A 16,926-nucleotide genomic window follows, 5' to 3' on the forward strand; every position below is an offset into this window, starting at 1 on the left:
AAAAAGCATCAGGATGACATCATGGCCTGTCTGCAAGCCAGGAAAGGAAGAGAGGGATTATCTGAATAGTGAACATCTGGATTGTGTATATAAAGGCAGTGAAGGATTTTTATACATATTAGTTCGCTGAGTTCCACTGAATTTTTATCTTACAAAGAAACAGTAGTGCTACGATACGCTTCAATAATGAAAAAGCAACAGGAATTCTAGTGGTCTGGGTTAGTGTATTAAAAGATACACAAACAGATTTATCATTCACTGCTTCTTTACTATATTTAATTGGAAAAACTTGGCAGATACTTGAACTCACAACTCTTACTTTTTGAATTAAAACAATGCAGCTCAGTAACACTGACTTTCTTCTTTCTGTGTTTCAGATATAGCGATTGCAAGTGACTTGATTTTGAACTTGAAGAACTGAAATTCAAAACATACTCAGTTCTCCATCCCAGCATTGTAAAGACTGCTTAAAAAATCTTACATGTGAAGTGTTTCCATTTCCTCAGAATACAACTCAAGACAAATTTGTATTTTCTCTATATTTTTATCTCTAGAGTTGTTGTACAAAGAAAAATCAACTTATTCTAGTACAACATCATTCAATCTCATTCTTTGCAAAGAAACATTCTTACCTTGAACTGTTAAGGTTGCTGATGCCTCAGCTTTTCCAACCATATTTTCTGCAACACAAGTGTATGATCCCATGTCTCCTGCCATAACTTTCCTGATTTTCAAGGTATGATCATCACGGATTTCGTACCTTTAAACATACACAGTAGTTAACAATGAATAACAGAACTTTGTACAATTTCTGTCAAGGGTAAAAACATGGGGGATTTGGTCTAAAAATATTCTTATTTCTGTATTTCCCACAAGGGAAAAAAAAGTGTAGATAATTATAAATTGATAATGAAAAATAAAGTTTTAAAACCAAAATATACCCAAGTATTTGAAAACCTTATTTTGATATTATTTGCACACAATTGAAAAGCTCTACTGCAGAACATTTTAATTGTTAGAATTATTTTAACAAGTAATTATAACAATATTTATTATTCTCCATCTGAATGACAGACTTGTTAATATGGTTGAAAAGAAAATATTGTTCCAAAAAAGATTAGAAATGCTTGAAATTCAAGATAAATCACAATTCTTTTTTTCTTTTTTTTTCCTGGAGGACCATGTGGCCTTTTACCAATTTCTTTCCTTTCATCACTTTTCTCTCTTTTATATATAATGCAGTTAATGTGTTTCTATTTATGGTAAGTAGATTTTTCTCCTAAAAATGATAGTTTTTATTAAAGCTGTAGACTACATTACCAAGAAGCTGTATTTAAAAAGTGGCTAACTTACAAATCCAACCCTGTTAAACTGTTTCTTCTTTCAGTCCACTCTCTGGAAGTTTTTTAAACTGATAATTAGGATTTCAAAGTAAATAAATGAGTATTTAATCTATCTCTATATCGATCCATCACAGGATGTGTTTATTTTTAATAGTGTGTTTTACTTTTTGGCCTGAATTACAGCAATACCAAAAAAGAAGTTCACTGGAAACCTAGCAACAAAAACATGTATAACCAAGGCAGCTTTCTACATTGCCAGACTACATTTTACATCAACTGCAATTCGAATATATACTCATTGATGTTGTAACCTCTTTTACTATTTGTTATACATTCTGCAAAACTTTTAATAATCACAAAAGGCTCTCCAGGTGAAGAATTAATCTGTATTTGATACTACTGGCTGCACTTGGTTGTTTTATATTATATCTTATTGTTTTTATATTATATTTATGTTAAATTTAGCTTATATTATATATTTTATGTTATATTTGTCAGGTGTTGTCACAACAAAAACTTGAAAACAGGCCGTTCTTAAGTTTCAACATAACTAGTAAGTTCAACTGGAGCTCAGTGCTAATTAGAAATGTTTTATTGGATCAAGCCAGGCCTTTTGTATTCAAGACAAAGAAATTTTAGCTGTCAATCACTGAGTGGCCCCATCACACACCAAACTAGACGATATAAAAAGGGTAACTGCAAGCACTGCACCTTGCTTTGGGCAGCTCTCCGTCATCTTTCCTCCATCTCACTGTAGGGACTGGGTCTCCTCTTGCCTCACACTTAAACTCTGCACTGTCCTCCACAGTCACTGCCAAATTGCTCGGTCTCTTCACAAAAGATGGTCTCTCTGAAGGGAAGGGAAAGGAAATCAAGGGTTAATCCAGCAGATCTGTGTCCAGATTGCACAGGATCTCTGTGAGTTTGCTCACATGAGTCAGCAGCAGCAAGCACTTCATGCAATAATTGCCTATGCTGCATTTGAAAGGCAATTCTTTCTTCCACCAGCACACATGGAGTAAAACAAACAAAAAACCCCAGAATGTCCTCTCTGTAGTTTTTGTTTAGATTAATTGCTGCACACCTATGCTCAGACTGTCTGGAACAAAAAGGGGACCTCAGTACAGGCTGTGTTGTTTTGGTAAACCCTGTGCATTTCAGTAAAGGTGTTGATACACTTTTCTGTAACAGGATTCAAAGCTGTAGGTTGCTGGGCCATTCATGCTTTCATAATTCCACATCAGGCTGCACTGCAGTAAGGTTTCCATCTTCCCAAGGATAAAAGTGGTTTTAATAATTTCTGGAATATTCCAGGAATGACCCATGTAGAAGAGCAGCACCAGATGACAACAGCATGTCCATAAAAGAACTGGGAAGGTTTAACAGGAGAGTGTTTGGCAGGTTCCTTTGCCTAAGGCAGATGAACTTTTTGTCTATAAACCTGTGAAAGCTCTGAGGGAGTTGAGAAGGCAGTTGCATGTTTTGACTTGTATGTACTAAAGATATAAATATCATCCCCCTGGAACTGCAACAGTCTGAGGCCATTGGCACCATCAGGAAGTGTGAATGCCCAAAAATACACCACAAATTTCTCACAGGAGCACAAAAAAAACCAGACAGAAGGATAAAGAGACAATCCCACACTCTGCATGTCTCACATTTGTGTTTGAGAAAAGCAGTTCTAAATATTACTCTGGATTTGCAGACACAGAGATTCAATATTACAAAAACTTCATGGTTCAAAAAGGAAATGTGACCCGAACAAAACCTTATTAAAAAAAAAATCTTCCTTTGTTCTAGAGGATGTCCAGACCAGCTGGACACTTGTGTTGTAGAAAAATTAACTTTGCTGGCAATGGTAGGAAATAATGTTAAATGAAATAGCAAGTTGATCTTGAAGCTGTCAGTTCTAGCCTGAGTTCATATACAAGAAGTGAGAAATAAAACAGAGATCTACAGACATAAATCTAGCTGTGAATTAAAAAGACACAAATATAGACAACCCCCTACCCTGGCCCCTCTCTTGTAGGTGCTGAAAAAACCGAACCGGAATGTAAGAAAGGAACATCCAGATTAAAACTCAGAATAGGAATAGTTTGGGGAAGAATATTTAACTTAAATACTCAAGAGAAAAAAGACTGATCTGGTAAGACCAAGAGTGCTGCCCACAAGAGGCACATTGTTCTCCAGATCAGTTTCCTGAAGGAAGAGTAATGGACTTCCAGGAGTTTTTGTCTGCCCATTTATAACACTCTTACTGAAATGCAGAAACGGATAAGGAAAATCAACACTGATTTAAGAATCTGTCTTTGTCACGTGATTATTTGGTACATACAAGGAAAGCTTAGCAAGGATCACTTTGAAAATTTCTAATATTACAGTTTCTGGCATGCAATCCTCCCTCTGATCTAAAGCAGAGACCTAGAAGCAAAAGTTCAACTTCTAAATAACCAAACCTCATAAATAGAAGATTAATGTAGAAAAATTTAATATATGAAGTCAGCATATTACTTGTGCTTTTTCACGCATACCCAAGTCTGAGTTGAAAGAATAGGGTGTTTTAAAGATTTCTAGACACGGGCTGGTAAGAAATTCAAACCTTTACTGACTCATTTGAAAACAAAACCTTGCTAGTTTCCCCAGGCTGAAAATCTGAAATATGTCTGAAAGGAACAAGAGATGAAGAAAAAGCCAGACAGAGCTCTGCCTGCAATGCACCTCTCTCTCAGGTTTTTAGCAAGAGAAGTAATTTTTCAGCCTAAGTTATCAAACAGCCCAGCCCATGACTCCCTGGTTGGCAGCAGACTAGTGATGAGCTATTACATGGTACAGTTAAATAGGAACCTGGTGCCAGGACTTTACTCATGTTATTACAATTTACTTTCAAGTTTAGGTTTTGCTTGAAAGTTCTGAAAGTCTGTTTGACAATAAACTTCCTCCCCTAGTGCTTCAAAAGTGTTTATACAAAACCAAAATAAACTAGTACGAGTTCCTCAGCTTCTAAAGGGTTACACACCACTTTCTTCCTGGATATTCAGTTTGAACAATTTTAAGATGGCATAAAACCTTGTTTTATTTAGGAAACACCTAAACTCTGAACAGGTCTTCTTGCCTAAGTCCTAGCTCAACAATGTAGGGAAGACAGGTAAAAGTGCCCAAGACAGACAAGACAGCTCTTAAACATGATTTTAACAAAAATAAAACCACTAACAAACTACTAGTATTGCAGCAGCATAGTGATGGAAACCAGTGTGCTGTGAACTGGAGCTTGGATGGTCTCATCCATTTCCAAAATGCAACAGCTTTTTTATTTTTTCCAGAAACAATCAAGCTATCTCAAGCCTCCTCTAATTTAAAGTAAAATGGGACATATTTTGAAGAAAAAGCACCTAAATTCTCCTATGCTAAAGGAATATTGAGACTGCAGGTGGACTTCAAGCTTCCCTTCTGATGTTGCAACAAAACATGCAATTTTCAACTAAGCTCAGCTATCTTAAATGAAAACATATTTTTTTGATCAATAGGATCACTTGAACAAGCAGATCTGTTGTAGTTTTACAACACTCAGCACATGTTCCTATAAATGGATAATTATTCCAAATACAAATTCAGAGTAATTCTGATTCTCTCCAGTAAGAAGGAAAAATTAAGCCTCTGCTTCTTAAACTTGGTAATTTTTGGTTTGCTCTTATTTCACAATACTGATCCAGTCATGGACACTGGAATTATTTTCAGTTTGAGAATTAAATACAAAAGCATCTTATAATAAGAAAAAATTGTCCCAGGTGGGCTGCAGAGCCATTGCCTTCCTTCTATTTACTAGACCACAACCGTGAGAAAAACAATTTCAGCACTGAAAGGGAAATGGATCAGAATAATGTTTAGAAAAAGGCTTACCAGGAAAAACAAAAGATGGACATTTTCATCAGTAGAGCCTAAAAGGAATTCTTACCTAAAACAGTGAGCTCTGCAACTTCACTTTCACGTTCTCCAACCATATTTGTTCCAACACAAACGTATTTGCCAGCGTCGTTCTTTCTTGTGTATGTGATCATGAGCTTTCCTCCTCTGATCTAGGACAAATCAAGGATAACAGAAATACTTAAATATGAATTATCGATTTAATAATAATAGCTTAGAAAACATTTTGTTACAGATAATACAACAAGCCATCTCTGGCTTGTTTTTCATTCTCATCTTGTTTTCCATTTCACAAAAACAGTGGAAAAAATTACCATTAGTCTAATTTCCTTCTCTTATGCAAAAAGCTTGTGTTTTAGTTTTATATCAGTATTTTAAAATCTCTGAGATTTGGAGACTTGTTAGTTTTTTTCTTCATTCTGTGTAATGTATTGCTGGCTGCTCACCAGCCTGTTTAATGCTTGTTAGCCAGAAGGACTACAATTCCTTCCCATGTACTGATACAATCAGGTGGAGAGTAAAAATTAGCACAAGACATAAATCTCATTTTCACATCAAGTGCTGCAATTACTTTTTCTTGACAAGAAATATGTGCACACTATCCTGCTGCTGGTTGTGCTCATTATTATTCATGAATTTTGTGTTATTTTGGTTTTCATTTCTTAAGGAAGTGAAGGAAATTCTTTATTCTTTAGTTCTTCACCTTAAATGAAGTAAGTTTGAACGCTGATAAGCAGATGAGCGGAAGCAATTATATTCTTTGAATTCAGCTTTTGGGAGATAACAGAATTCCAATAACCCTCAAAATCAGAAAACACACTTACCTTTGTGATTCCAAATCTTATTATATTATATAAAAATATACATTAAATGCATATGAAAATAACTGATTTTTTTAAAGGATTTATTCCCCCATTGTATTGACCAAATGGTTGAACAGGTTGCAAAGTTCACCAAAATGCAGCAAAATTTGTGTAGGCAGCTGCACATGCACCATGCTTGCTTTGATATGCAATGAAAGTTCCTTAATTACAGAAAATTCATTCTGAAGTGCACATATGCTTACAAGCCCTATCACTTGGGAACACCACTGCAGTTCAAGCCATGGGTGGAAGCAGACAATAAATAAAAGCCACATATGAAGCTACATGAAAGGCTCTAATGTGGTCAGTGACAAGGAGGAGAGTGTTCTCAATATGAGGTATTTAGCTCCAGTTGCCTGCAGCTAGAAATCTATCCCTGGAAATTTGACATCTCGAGCGGTGTTGGGCTCTGATTGTCACTGTAGGATGTACAGGCACAAAGATGACAGTCAGTTATTGAGATAAATGGACACGCACGTGGAGCGTAGACAGTGTTGCATACAAATTTCATTCTGTTGCCTTTGGCACTCATTGCTTGAGAGCACAAGAGAAATGTCCTTTATAATTCAGAAAGCTGGTAATGCTGAAATTTCAGTGGAGATGTGAGGCATGAGGAATGGAAAAATAAAGGTAACTTGCAAACACACATTTTTCAAGAATCGATAAGCAGTTTCAGATTGCTGACTGCCTGAACTGGTGAGCAGGGGAAGAAGATGTAAACTATAACATAGTTATAGTCTGTCTGTATTTATTTCTGTTTTACATGTCCCTAAATCACAGAAAGCAATGATTTTCCAAATCGTGTATGCAAAGGACTAAAAAAAAAAAAACCCATTATTTTAATTACTTTCACTTGCATTTTGGGGTATTTGTATATCCAGATACATATGCAGAAATATACACCTTTTATGTATAGAAATACTGACCACACTGGATAGAACAAAGAAATGTATTTATACATCACAAGAATTTGTCAACTCATCTGATGATTTCAAACCCATGTAAACTGAAATCAGTGATTTTTGTGTATGTCTTCAAAGTCTAAATCCTGGTGACATTCAGTAGCATTTGTGCTCCTCTGTTATTTTATCACTTAAGAAAATCCCATTCAAATCCACCACAATATGACACAACTTCATATCTTGCACAAATTGTAACCTTAAACAAGAACAATCCTAGGAATTTCTTGTAGGATTCGCTATGAGACTCTCTTCAAAGTATAGAAGAAGAGAAGCATTAAAGCAGAAACATATGAAAAACTAAAAAGTCATTGAAAGCTGCTTTTTTTGCAAGTTATTTGAGATTTAGATAAAGGAGACACAGAGGAAACATTCCCTCATAGATGTTGAGGCAGACTTCCTAAGATGTGACAGGCATGCTGAAGGAGGCTGCGCTCACAACATTGAATTCTGAATTCATGTGCAAAGGGGTTTCTTTTGTTAGGTTGGTTGATTTCCTTAAAACATGAGAAGGGTTTAGAACTTTAGCTACAATGACGGTTATTCCACATGGAATTGTGATAAATTACACAGCCACAATAAAATGTCCCACCACTGAATGTGGAATTGCACGTGTCTGTAACTGGAGCAGTCACAGATGGCTGGAAGGAAGTGAACTTCCCCTTGTGGGCAACTACCAAAATTCTTCATTGCATTTTAAAAAATTAGGTACCCACCATCTCAACAAGACTGGACAATCCCTTCATTTTAATATGACATTGCAAATGAAAACTCCAGCTATGAACAATTTATGTTGGCAGTGTGCAGTATTTCTTCTCAACAGGCAATCCCAGAAATACCTACGGACCACAGACCAATGGCTTTAAGTAAAAAAGTACACAATGGAAGACATGCATGTGAAATTTGGTAGGAACACATAAAGAATCACTACTGAATTTGTCTTACTAAGTTCATATCCAGTATTTAGAGCTGTAAACAGTCAAATCACCTTTGGAGACAGTACATGAAATCTTGCAAATTACAACTATTCTTAATCTGTATATACTTAAAAGCTAATGAAGGCATTGTAATTTGAGTGCTCTGGCTCTTCTCATATTTTTGCCCTTGTCCCAAAGTACACCAGCTGGACTTTACAGCAGCAAATGATATAATTTGCAAAAGTGACAGGCAGTGAGTGTACCATTACATCCCAAACTGCCTGAAGAGTTGTGACCATGCTGACACCAAGAGAAGTCCCTTTTTCCTAGTAAACAAATATAGAAAACAGTTGTATTCCACTGCTCTAGTAGACATGGTTGTGTCATGGGAAAAGAACAGCTCTGCTAACTGCCAAAGCTAAAAGTCTGATTCTGGAAGTAAGTGTCATGTTTCATTTATACCAAAATGAAGCCAAGGTACTTTTTGATTTTTCATGCTTCTTCAGTATCTTGTTCTGTGCCTACCAGCAAATCTACCAGAGATTTACAAGTAGGATAATAAAAGAATAGCACTGAATTCTAATAAAAGAAAAAGATTGTGATCAGCATTTCACAGATGATCTTCAGCTGTCTGTAAGATGTATGAATTATTGTATATATACTAAGAAAATATATGATGGTATAGTGAGTTACAAAGACTTTTTGAAAGCTATTTTCTATGACCTGCCTGCCTGACCGTATTTTGCTCCTCATCAGTAAATTGCTCATTCAAGCAAGTCCACTTCATTTATTTCTTTAAACAATAGTTGGAGAGGTTCATACAGAAAACTCTAGGCACCCACAGAGTTAACTAGGTCCAGAATTGTAAATTATGACCACCCAGCAGCAAAAAATCATATACAAATAATGAATCAACTCAGTCAGCCAATAAATCAAATCCATAAAAACTTACCCAGGGGTTCTACAACATACCACCAAGAATTCAGTATAGCTGTACACACATATATTCTTATTCTGAGACCATATTTTATATACCTATGTGTGTTGTGTATATGTGTGTAAATTTCTGCATGTATAAATCCATACCCATCTGTCTGTGTTATGAAATATTTTTATATATGTGGGTGATTCATTTACTTTTCACAGAAATGTGGTATGAAATATGAGACAGAATGAAGCCATAAGAGAAATGCTTGGGGAGTCCAAATATAAATGTGAGTGACATTTTCTTTTAACTTTCTTTCAGTTTCTAGTTTATTTCTATTTAATAAATGAAATATGCTCTGTTGCAAAATAATTTGAAAGCAAACAAATTAATAGGAAAAGCAAATTTAGACTGCAGAGTGAAATACTGACTTCTTTTTGTATAGCCAGGGTTTCTGCATATGTGATATCACAAATTTCATAGATTTTAGTCTTCTACATTACAGTGTACACAACAACCCATTTTCTTTCATTTTCTAAATTGAAAGTGGTGGGCATGTAATATTAATCTGCCAGACACTGCCTTTGCTTTAAAAGTGCCCCATCTAATTATGAATAACAGTACAACAGTCAAAGTACAAGGTGAGTCCAGGCAACTGTAATTAACAGTGCCACCAATGGTATATCCAAGTGAAACGGAGCTTTTATTTCTTAGTTAAGAAACACAGAGTTTGTTCATTTCCCTCTGTCTGGTCTAGCATCCCAAAATATCCATATCACAACTCCCCACTGCAGGAGAGGCTGTCAGACATGGAATGTCAGCAGTAGAAGGCGGCTTTGCAGTTTGAACAAAGTTGAACAAAAAGGAGTACAAATGACTATCTATCTTAATTTTTATTTAAAAATTTGTATCTTGTTCCAAGCCTTGTGAATCCTATATATTCTTCCCTACCTATTATAGCATGTTTAAGTATCAGACACGAGACATCAAAATGTGTTTGGAGCAGGTCTTCAACAATGACAAAAGTTTGTTCTTGTTTAACTTCAAAGTTCAGACAGACGAGTCTGTCCTGCTTTCCGTTCCATTCTCTGGGACCCCAGGAAGGTACATGCTGCCTCCTCCAGATCAAACACACTAAAAATTCTATTTGAAAGTAGTCTGAAACATTCTTTCAAGTGGTCTTCCTGTGCTGTAAATCTGTCATGACAAAGTGCAAGTCAATTGTTCCCCGCTACCCTGCAGACCAACAAAACAGCTTTGCAATACAGACAGGCAGCCTAAAGGAAGGTGCAAAATGCATAGGAAGATGGCTTTATGTAAAAAGAAGGTATTTAAGGTAGGTAAAATGACAATAGATTCAAGCTGCTGCTTCTGGCACCCCTGCCAATCCCATACATCAGAGGCAGAATCAGATTCAAGTCCGTTGATAAGATTCCTTTTCCCACATTTCTGGCCTCATTATTAATGGCTGTAACTACAAGAAGGTGGATATCTACAAAGGCTTAAGGGTTATCTGTGTCCTGCATTGCTTGGTGAATTCAGAGGCAGCTGACAGTTATTCAGCCATTGGCATTATCACAAGACACCAAATATCAGAATTACTTCATGTATTTGATGCTTTACCCAATGAGACTGTAGAAACAGCCAAGATAGACACAGAATTCCATAAATCAAGATCAGAAAAGAAAAATCCATGTCTCAGCATATGTGATTTTCAGAAGTTTGAAACTGCAACAAGTCCAAATTAACTTTCTATAAACATTTGGCTTTTGTTAATGACAAAGGAAGATTTAATTCAGAGGAAGATTTACTTCACAATAATCCGTATTGGCTCCCATTAGTAAGAACTAAATTCTGAGCAGACAGCTATGTTTATATTGCAATATTTGAACCAGTGAAATACTTCTCTGAAATGCTTTCACAGCTACAGTATAAAACATTTTCTATGCAATTTTCTTCCTTTCTTATTCTAAACCAAGATTAAAATCTTACAACAAAAGCATGTTGCTACCATCTTCATGGTCTTAAATCTGTTCTACAAAGATCACAAAAAAAATAAAAAAGAAGAAGCAAATACTTCATAAACTGTTTTTCATATTGTTACTTATTAAGTACAGAAAACACACTAAATTCAACTAATGGACAACACTTAGGCACATTTTATGGGTCACTAAAATTATATCTAGAACTATGAATCTTTCTGCACTATCCAAAGAAGGCCCTGCATGGGAATGATGAGTTTACAATGACAACTGTGAAATTTCTGTAAAACTGTAGATTTAACCCCATGCATAAATCTCCCCTGGATGCACTGGTGCACATATAGCTTTCACTACAATCAGTGATTGAAATCAGAAGTAAAAGTGAACTTGAACTGAACTCAATGTCTGGTATGTCTTCATTTGTCTTCCCTTAAGCAAGCCAGAGGATTTGAAGTATCAGTTACACATGAATTTTCTTTTAAGCATCACCACTACTGTGTTATTTACACACCTCCAAGGATAAAATCTCAGACCAGTCATGGTTAATTTTCTACACAAAATCTCTCAGTTTTTAATTACCTTACCTAAAGAATCACAAATGTAATAAAGAAAAATAATACTAACAAACCACAAATTTTAAAACATATAAAAAATCCTACCTGGCAACCATAAAAGAAACTACATAACCCAAATCTGCAGAGGAATTTAGCAGCCTGTTTCTCACTGTAAAAGAAAAACCAAGGTCACTCTAAGGGGGTCTTAGAGTCACCAAGGATGAAGACAAGGCCAACCTACACCCCCAGACCTGACTGCATGTGGCAGATCCCACCTGCACCCTGCACACAGCACCAGGGGTGGAGGGAGGAGAGTGCAACCAGGAATTTCCAAAGGGGCCCAGACTCTGCTGCTGATTCCAAGGGAATTTCAGTTCTAACTGTCCTTGCAGGTATTGACAATTTTGTCATGCTTTTCTAAGTCTAGAGCTAATGTTGGCAGGATAACAACATGGATTTAAGACAACTGTATATTGTGGGGTGTATTTCATCAATAGAAAATTTCCTGCTTTCCCCTAAGAAAAGAGCAGCTGTGCAGAGCACAAGTTTTCAATAGCAGAGTCCTAACGTTCAATTTCAAACTTAGAAGGATGGGTAGGTAAAATTTCACCAAGACTTGTAATCTGATGAAAGACATTTCTCAGAGTGCAGATTTCTCACAGCCATTGTGCTAAAAGAGAGGGTTTTTCAAGGTTCTTATGGAGGGTCTTCTAAAGGGAACTGTTCTGACAGGACTCAAGTTATCAAGATATTTGAAGTGGAAGTTTGTAGGTCTTCTACCATGAGCAAGAAAATGAAAGGCCTTCAACATGCAAAACCAAGGATCTCCTAGACTTATAAGTCCAATTGTGAAGCAGCAACAAAATCCTCACGGTCTGAGAGGAGGGAATAGAAATAAATTATTCACATTTTTCTCCTGGCTGGTCTGTGCAGCAGGTCATTATTTTCAGCCGTGGCCTCAGTCACTCCGTGACCTTGTGAGATGCAGCAGTTTTGGCTGAGACTCCCACTTGTCTGGAAGAGCAGGCACATCCCCTGTGAGCCTGGCTGCCCACTGCTGGCTCTTCACTCCAGGGATGCAAATCCCAGCTCCCGGATCCTTCCCGTGACCGCTGCACTTCCTGCACTAAATTGCCTGTGAAAGCTTTCCTCCCTGGAGCTGGCACAGCCGCTTCCCAGGGGAACAGGGATTTGCTCAGCTCCTCTGGGGCTAAACCTGAGCTCTTTATGGCACAGAACACGCACTGAGAACCAAACTAAGCAAATAAAATTAGTCACAGGTGACTAAAGTGCAGCGGATTCTTTCGTACATTTCCAAATTTGTATTTTGACAGTTTTAACTTTTGAGATGGGTTGGACTTCTCATTCAAAACATTTTCTGTAAAAACTTTATAATCAAGTTAACTCCCAAAGAGGTTTTGGCCCTGCCAACTAAACACTACAAATAAACAAGTATTTTGCAAAAGTAGCCTTAAAAAAATATAAAATGTTTTCTAACGTACCTAAAATCCTACTGATTTTCTGTCTTTTGCAATGGAAATGAGACCACACTTCAAAAGACGAATATAAACCCATGTTAAATTTCTATTGCATTTATCTCTGAGTGAGCCTAAGTTCAGTAGAACTCTTTTATAGTAAATGCTGGACACAAAAAAGTTGTGAAAACATTAAACTTTCCCATCATTTGTCAAAAAGAGGAGCACATGCACTGCAATGCTGATTTTCCATGAACAGTTAAACACAAAAGTCATACATTATTCTGCCACATTTCACTCTTCCATCACTGTTCACTACAGCTCTCGTGACTGCAGCACATGCAAATCATAAATCACAGATTTCCTTGTGTTTTTTGTGGTTTGCACACAAGCCTTGTGTTACAGGAATGAGGCAAAAACCTGCAGTCATAGGCAACCACAAGCAAATCTTGAGTGCAACTTTCATTATTTCTGAAGGACTGCTGAAAAACCACTGGGCTAGACTTTAGAGCTACAGAAATCCCTTTGCTTGGAAGATGCTAAAATTAAACTCACAAAGAACAAGGAGCAGAATGTATGCACAGAGAGGCAAAGAGCAAATCCCCCAATTTCCCCAGCTCACAGAGCAGCCCAGAATCATCATTTTTGTGCTCAACTTTAGATCTTCCAGAGAAACTCCACAGGCAGGGAATGCCCTGCGCATCTTGGTCCATCCACAAACGTTCTTTGTTGCCACAGACTTAACAACACAAGGCTGATCTTGAGCAACACACAGTGAGCCAGGAGCTACTTGGAGCTTCTTTTACTCGTGAAATAAGCCAGCCCAGGTTGCAACCAAGCAGAACAAAGCATACACGGCTCCCGTGCTCACATATCCATCCTTTAGCTGTGATACCCCTGCTGTTCCTGCACACTGAGAACACTCTGCCCTCTGCTTGGGCTCTTCCCACCCAGCCCTGTGCCTCTGGAGCAGCAAATCCTTATTGCCCAGGGCATAAATGGAAGTGAAAAGCCAGAGAGAAGGAAGAGAGTGAAGCCCAAAAAGCGGTGCTGGGGCTGCCCCAGCTATTCAGGCGGGCTCTGGAGCCCTGCTGGGATAATTGCTTCCTGCACAGCAGCTCCTTGCTATTCTTCCCAGATGCCACAGTGGGTTTAAACTTCTGGCACAATTCTTGATGGAGTTAAAAGGTTATTGTAAACTGCACCAATGGAAAAGGCTGAGAGGGAAATGTGGCTGCAAGGGAGGGAGAAACTGTTCTGGACACTGAAAATACTGGCTGCTCAGCTTTTCACATTTGTATGTACAAAGCAAACTAGCTGGCCAGGTTCAGTATGGAAATCAGTCTCCTGTTTGCTGATGTTTGCTGTTAATGGAACAGGCTTGTAAAAACGGCAGAGAAATTGAAATTACTCTGCACTTTATTTTCCTGGTTAATCTTGTGTCTGTGTGCACGTCTCCTTTAGAATTAGTACTCTCCTGTCATAAATGAGAATGAGCAGTGTAAAAAGAACATAATGAATAAAAAAGTAATCTTTACATAAAACTAGAAGTGTTACTTGATCAGATTTCAGTTCACTTGGTACAAAGTACCTTTTTATGACAGTGACAAGAAGTTAAAAACTGGATATGCCCTTCCACAGCATACTCTTCCCCAAAACCACAGAAAAAGCCCACACTGTGTTTCCAATACATACAAATACAAATACTGAGTCTGAAGTAAACCCTTCACTTTTAAAGGCATTACTGCTTCTTTACCAGCTACTTAGCATGAAAAACAAACAAACAGACAGTTATAATTTTGCATTTAACACACATCTATCTCACGTTCTGGCTGAATTTTTCAAATGTAGATGGCAAAATTTAGGAGTCCATGGCTGCTGGAGAAGGTGTGTGGTACTCAGCATTTCTGCCTGTCAGATGGACATACAGACATGTCCAGGTAGTTGAACTTGCAATTCCACTTTCCAGACCTCATCCTGAGTGCTGACCACCAAAAGGAGCTGACTGTGGCCCCCGGCATGCAATGCACCAGGGCCACCATGGCCCACGGGGACAATTTAAAAATGGGAGCTGCCCTCCACAGAAGGTCTGAACTCACCACTCCTGAGGCACTCTCTGACTGCAATCAGTGCCCCAAAAATGCAAAAAATATTTAGAGGGAAAATATTTTAGAGTGGCGCTTTTTTGTGTTGTGAAGACAATGCAAAAACACACACTAAAGAGTGCCAGGGAAAGTTGACCCATGCGAACAGCCAAGGAAGACAATATTTAATTGTCTTGATAACATCCATGCAAACAAGAGACCTTATCAATAAGCTTCCCTAGGCTTCTTGTCTGCTTTTCTAACACAAACATTAACAGGATACATAAACAAATTACAGTACGTCACATGAGTACCCTGATGTCTGCACCAAGGTATAAGCTTACAGAAGAGTTTGTGGACAATAAAAATCATCCCTGTTTATCTCAGGAGACACAGATCCACTATTTGCACTTATTTATACCCAGAAAAGCTAAATAATTGATATTTGCCACTCTTGCAAAATGATTCTTTATGGAAGTCTCGCATTATGGTTTTCAAACACTTAATAAGCATTCAGAATTAAGGAGGAAGAATCTAAGAATTCTCAAGTATGATAAATATACAAAGAAACATTCAGTGAATCTAAGAAATCATCAAATGTGCTTTGTATTTTGCATTGTACTATTAGTGACTATCCTTCATGTGTTTGAACCAGACTTTTTCTTAGACAGCCATATTATTGACTTTGGAAGACAAAAGAAAGCAAATTTCTTCTGAAAGTGGAAGTCAAGCATGGCCAGAGAAGCAATCATTCCAGAGAATGTTTGATAAAGAGTGAAAAAACATGTTGTGATAACTGTCTTCTCCTTCCCAACAGTTCCATCTGTTATTGCACGTTTGACCAAAGTGCCATAAAATCATAAACAGTTTTGTCATTTGATGAGATTCACTTTCAGTGATTGCAATTAAATATTGCACATTTTTCCAGACCTAAAGTTTGACAAGAAATGTTTGGTAAAATATAACATGAATAGTTTTACTATATATCAGAAGAATGCTTAAATATTCTTAAGTTTCTGAAAACAGGAATTCTGGACAAGCCTACTAGATTCAAAATTTTGTTCAAGATCTGGCAGGCCTAAAGCACAAATGTTGTATTACAGATATTATTACTGGCACTTGCAAGCATACATGCCAAGAACAATCTGATATGCAGGCCATTCTATGCATGGAATATTAAAATAATAAAATATTAAAATATTTGCTGTATTTAGAGTTGCCTTTAATAATGCATTAGATTTGGATCTTGGCTCATCTTGCAAAGTAATTTCATAGCAGGACTGCCTGGAAAGTTACCACAAAGGTATTACTTTATGATCCTTTAGTTTATGATTAGTTTATGAACTTTTCAACAAACGCTTAGGAGAAATTCACCTTGAGGCGGAGGACTGGGCCTGACACACTTGTAGCCCAACCAGCAACTCTATCCCTGAGACAAAAACCAAAGCAGGAAGAGGGATTTAATGAGATGCACACTTCTGTGAGAAGCAAAAGAACCTAAGTTCATTGAATGTGTGCTTGGAAGAAAGAAGGTATACATAAAGGATTCCACTGGAAAGGAATTTTTTGTGCCAAATTAGTCAGGTAGGTACACAGATATCAGAGTAGCTTCCAGTGTTTCTTTTTCTGTACAATCATGTAGTTAAATGAACAATACTTTGCCTTTTCAGAACCCTCTCATGAAACTCCACTTCAAACACTCCCAAAGGGAAAAAACATTGGGTTACACCTAACTGGAGTTAGGACAATTGTTATAACTATAAAAAGTTTTCAGACAAGTCTAAGAGAAGGAAAATTACATACATCTAACTGAAATGAGTGATTTAAGGCTTGCTACCTAAAAGAATCTGTTCAAAGCATTAATGGAGAGCACAAAAAAGGACACAGCCCTGTCCCAGTATCA

General features: G+C 37.2%; 1 protein-coding gene across 8 annotated transcripts in view; it reads right to left on the reverse strand.

The window, feature by feature from the left end:
* ROBO1 (roundabout guidance receptor 1) overlaps nucleotides 1-16,926 on the reverse strand; it is a 682,144-nt gene that overhangs the window by 81,979 nt on the left and 583,239 nt on the right. For all 8 annotated transcript variants that reach the window (XM_064726906.1, XM_064726875.1, XM_064726883.1 and 5 more), the window contains 3 exons: nucleotides 5,296-5,416; nucleotides 2,055-2,193; nucleotides 633-760 (listed from right to left, as the gene is read on the reverse strand). In XM_064726906.1, the coding sequence (XP_064582976.1) occupies nucleotides 633-760; nucleotides 2,055-2,193; nucleotides 5,296-5,416 (388 nt within the window). The remainder of the gene's footprint in view (nucleotides 1-632; nucleotides 761-2,054; nucleotides 2,194-5,295; nucleotides 5,417-16,926) is intronic.

The sequence above is a fragment of the Zonotrichia leucophrys genome, chromosome 1 (genome assembly GCF_028769735.1).
Source record: "Zonotrichia leucophrys gambelii isolate GWCS_2022_RI chromosome 1, RI_Zleu_2.0, whole genome shotgun sequence".
In the NCBI taxonomy this organism is placed as follows: Eukaryota; Metazoa; Chordata; class Aves; order Passeriformes; family Passerellidae; genus Zonotrichia; species Zonotrichia leucophrys.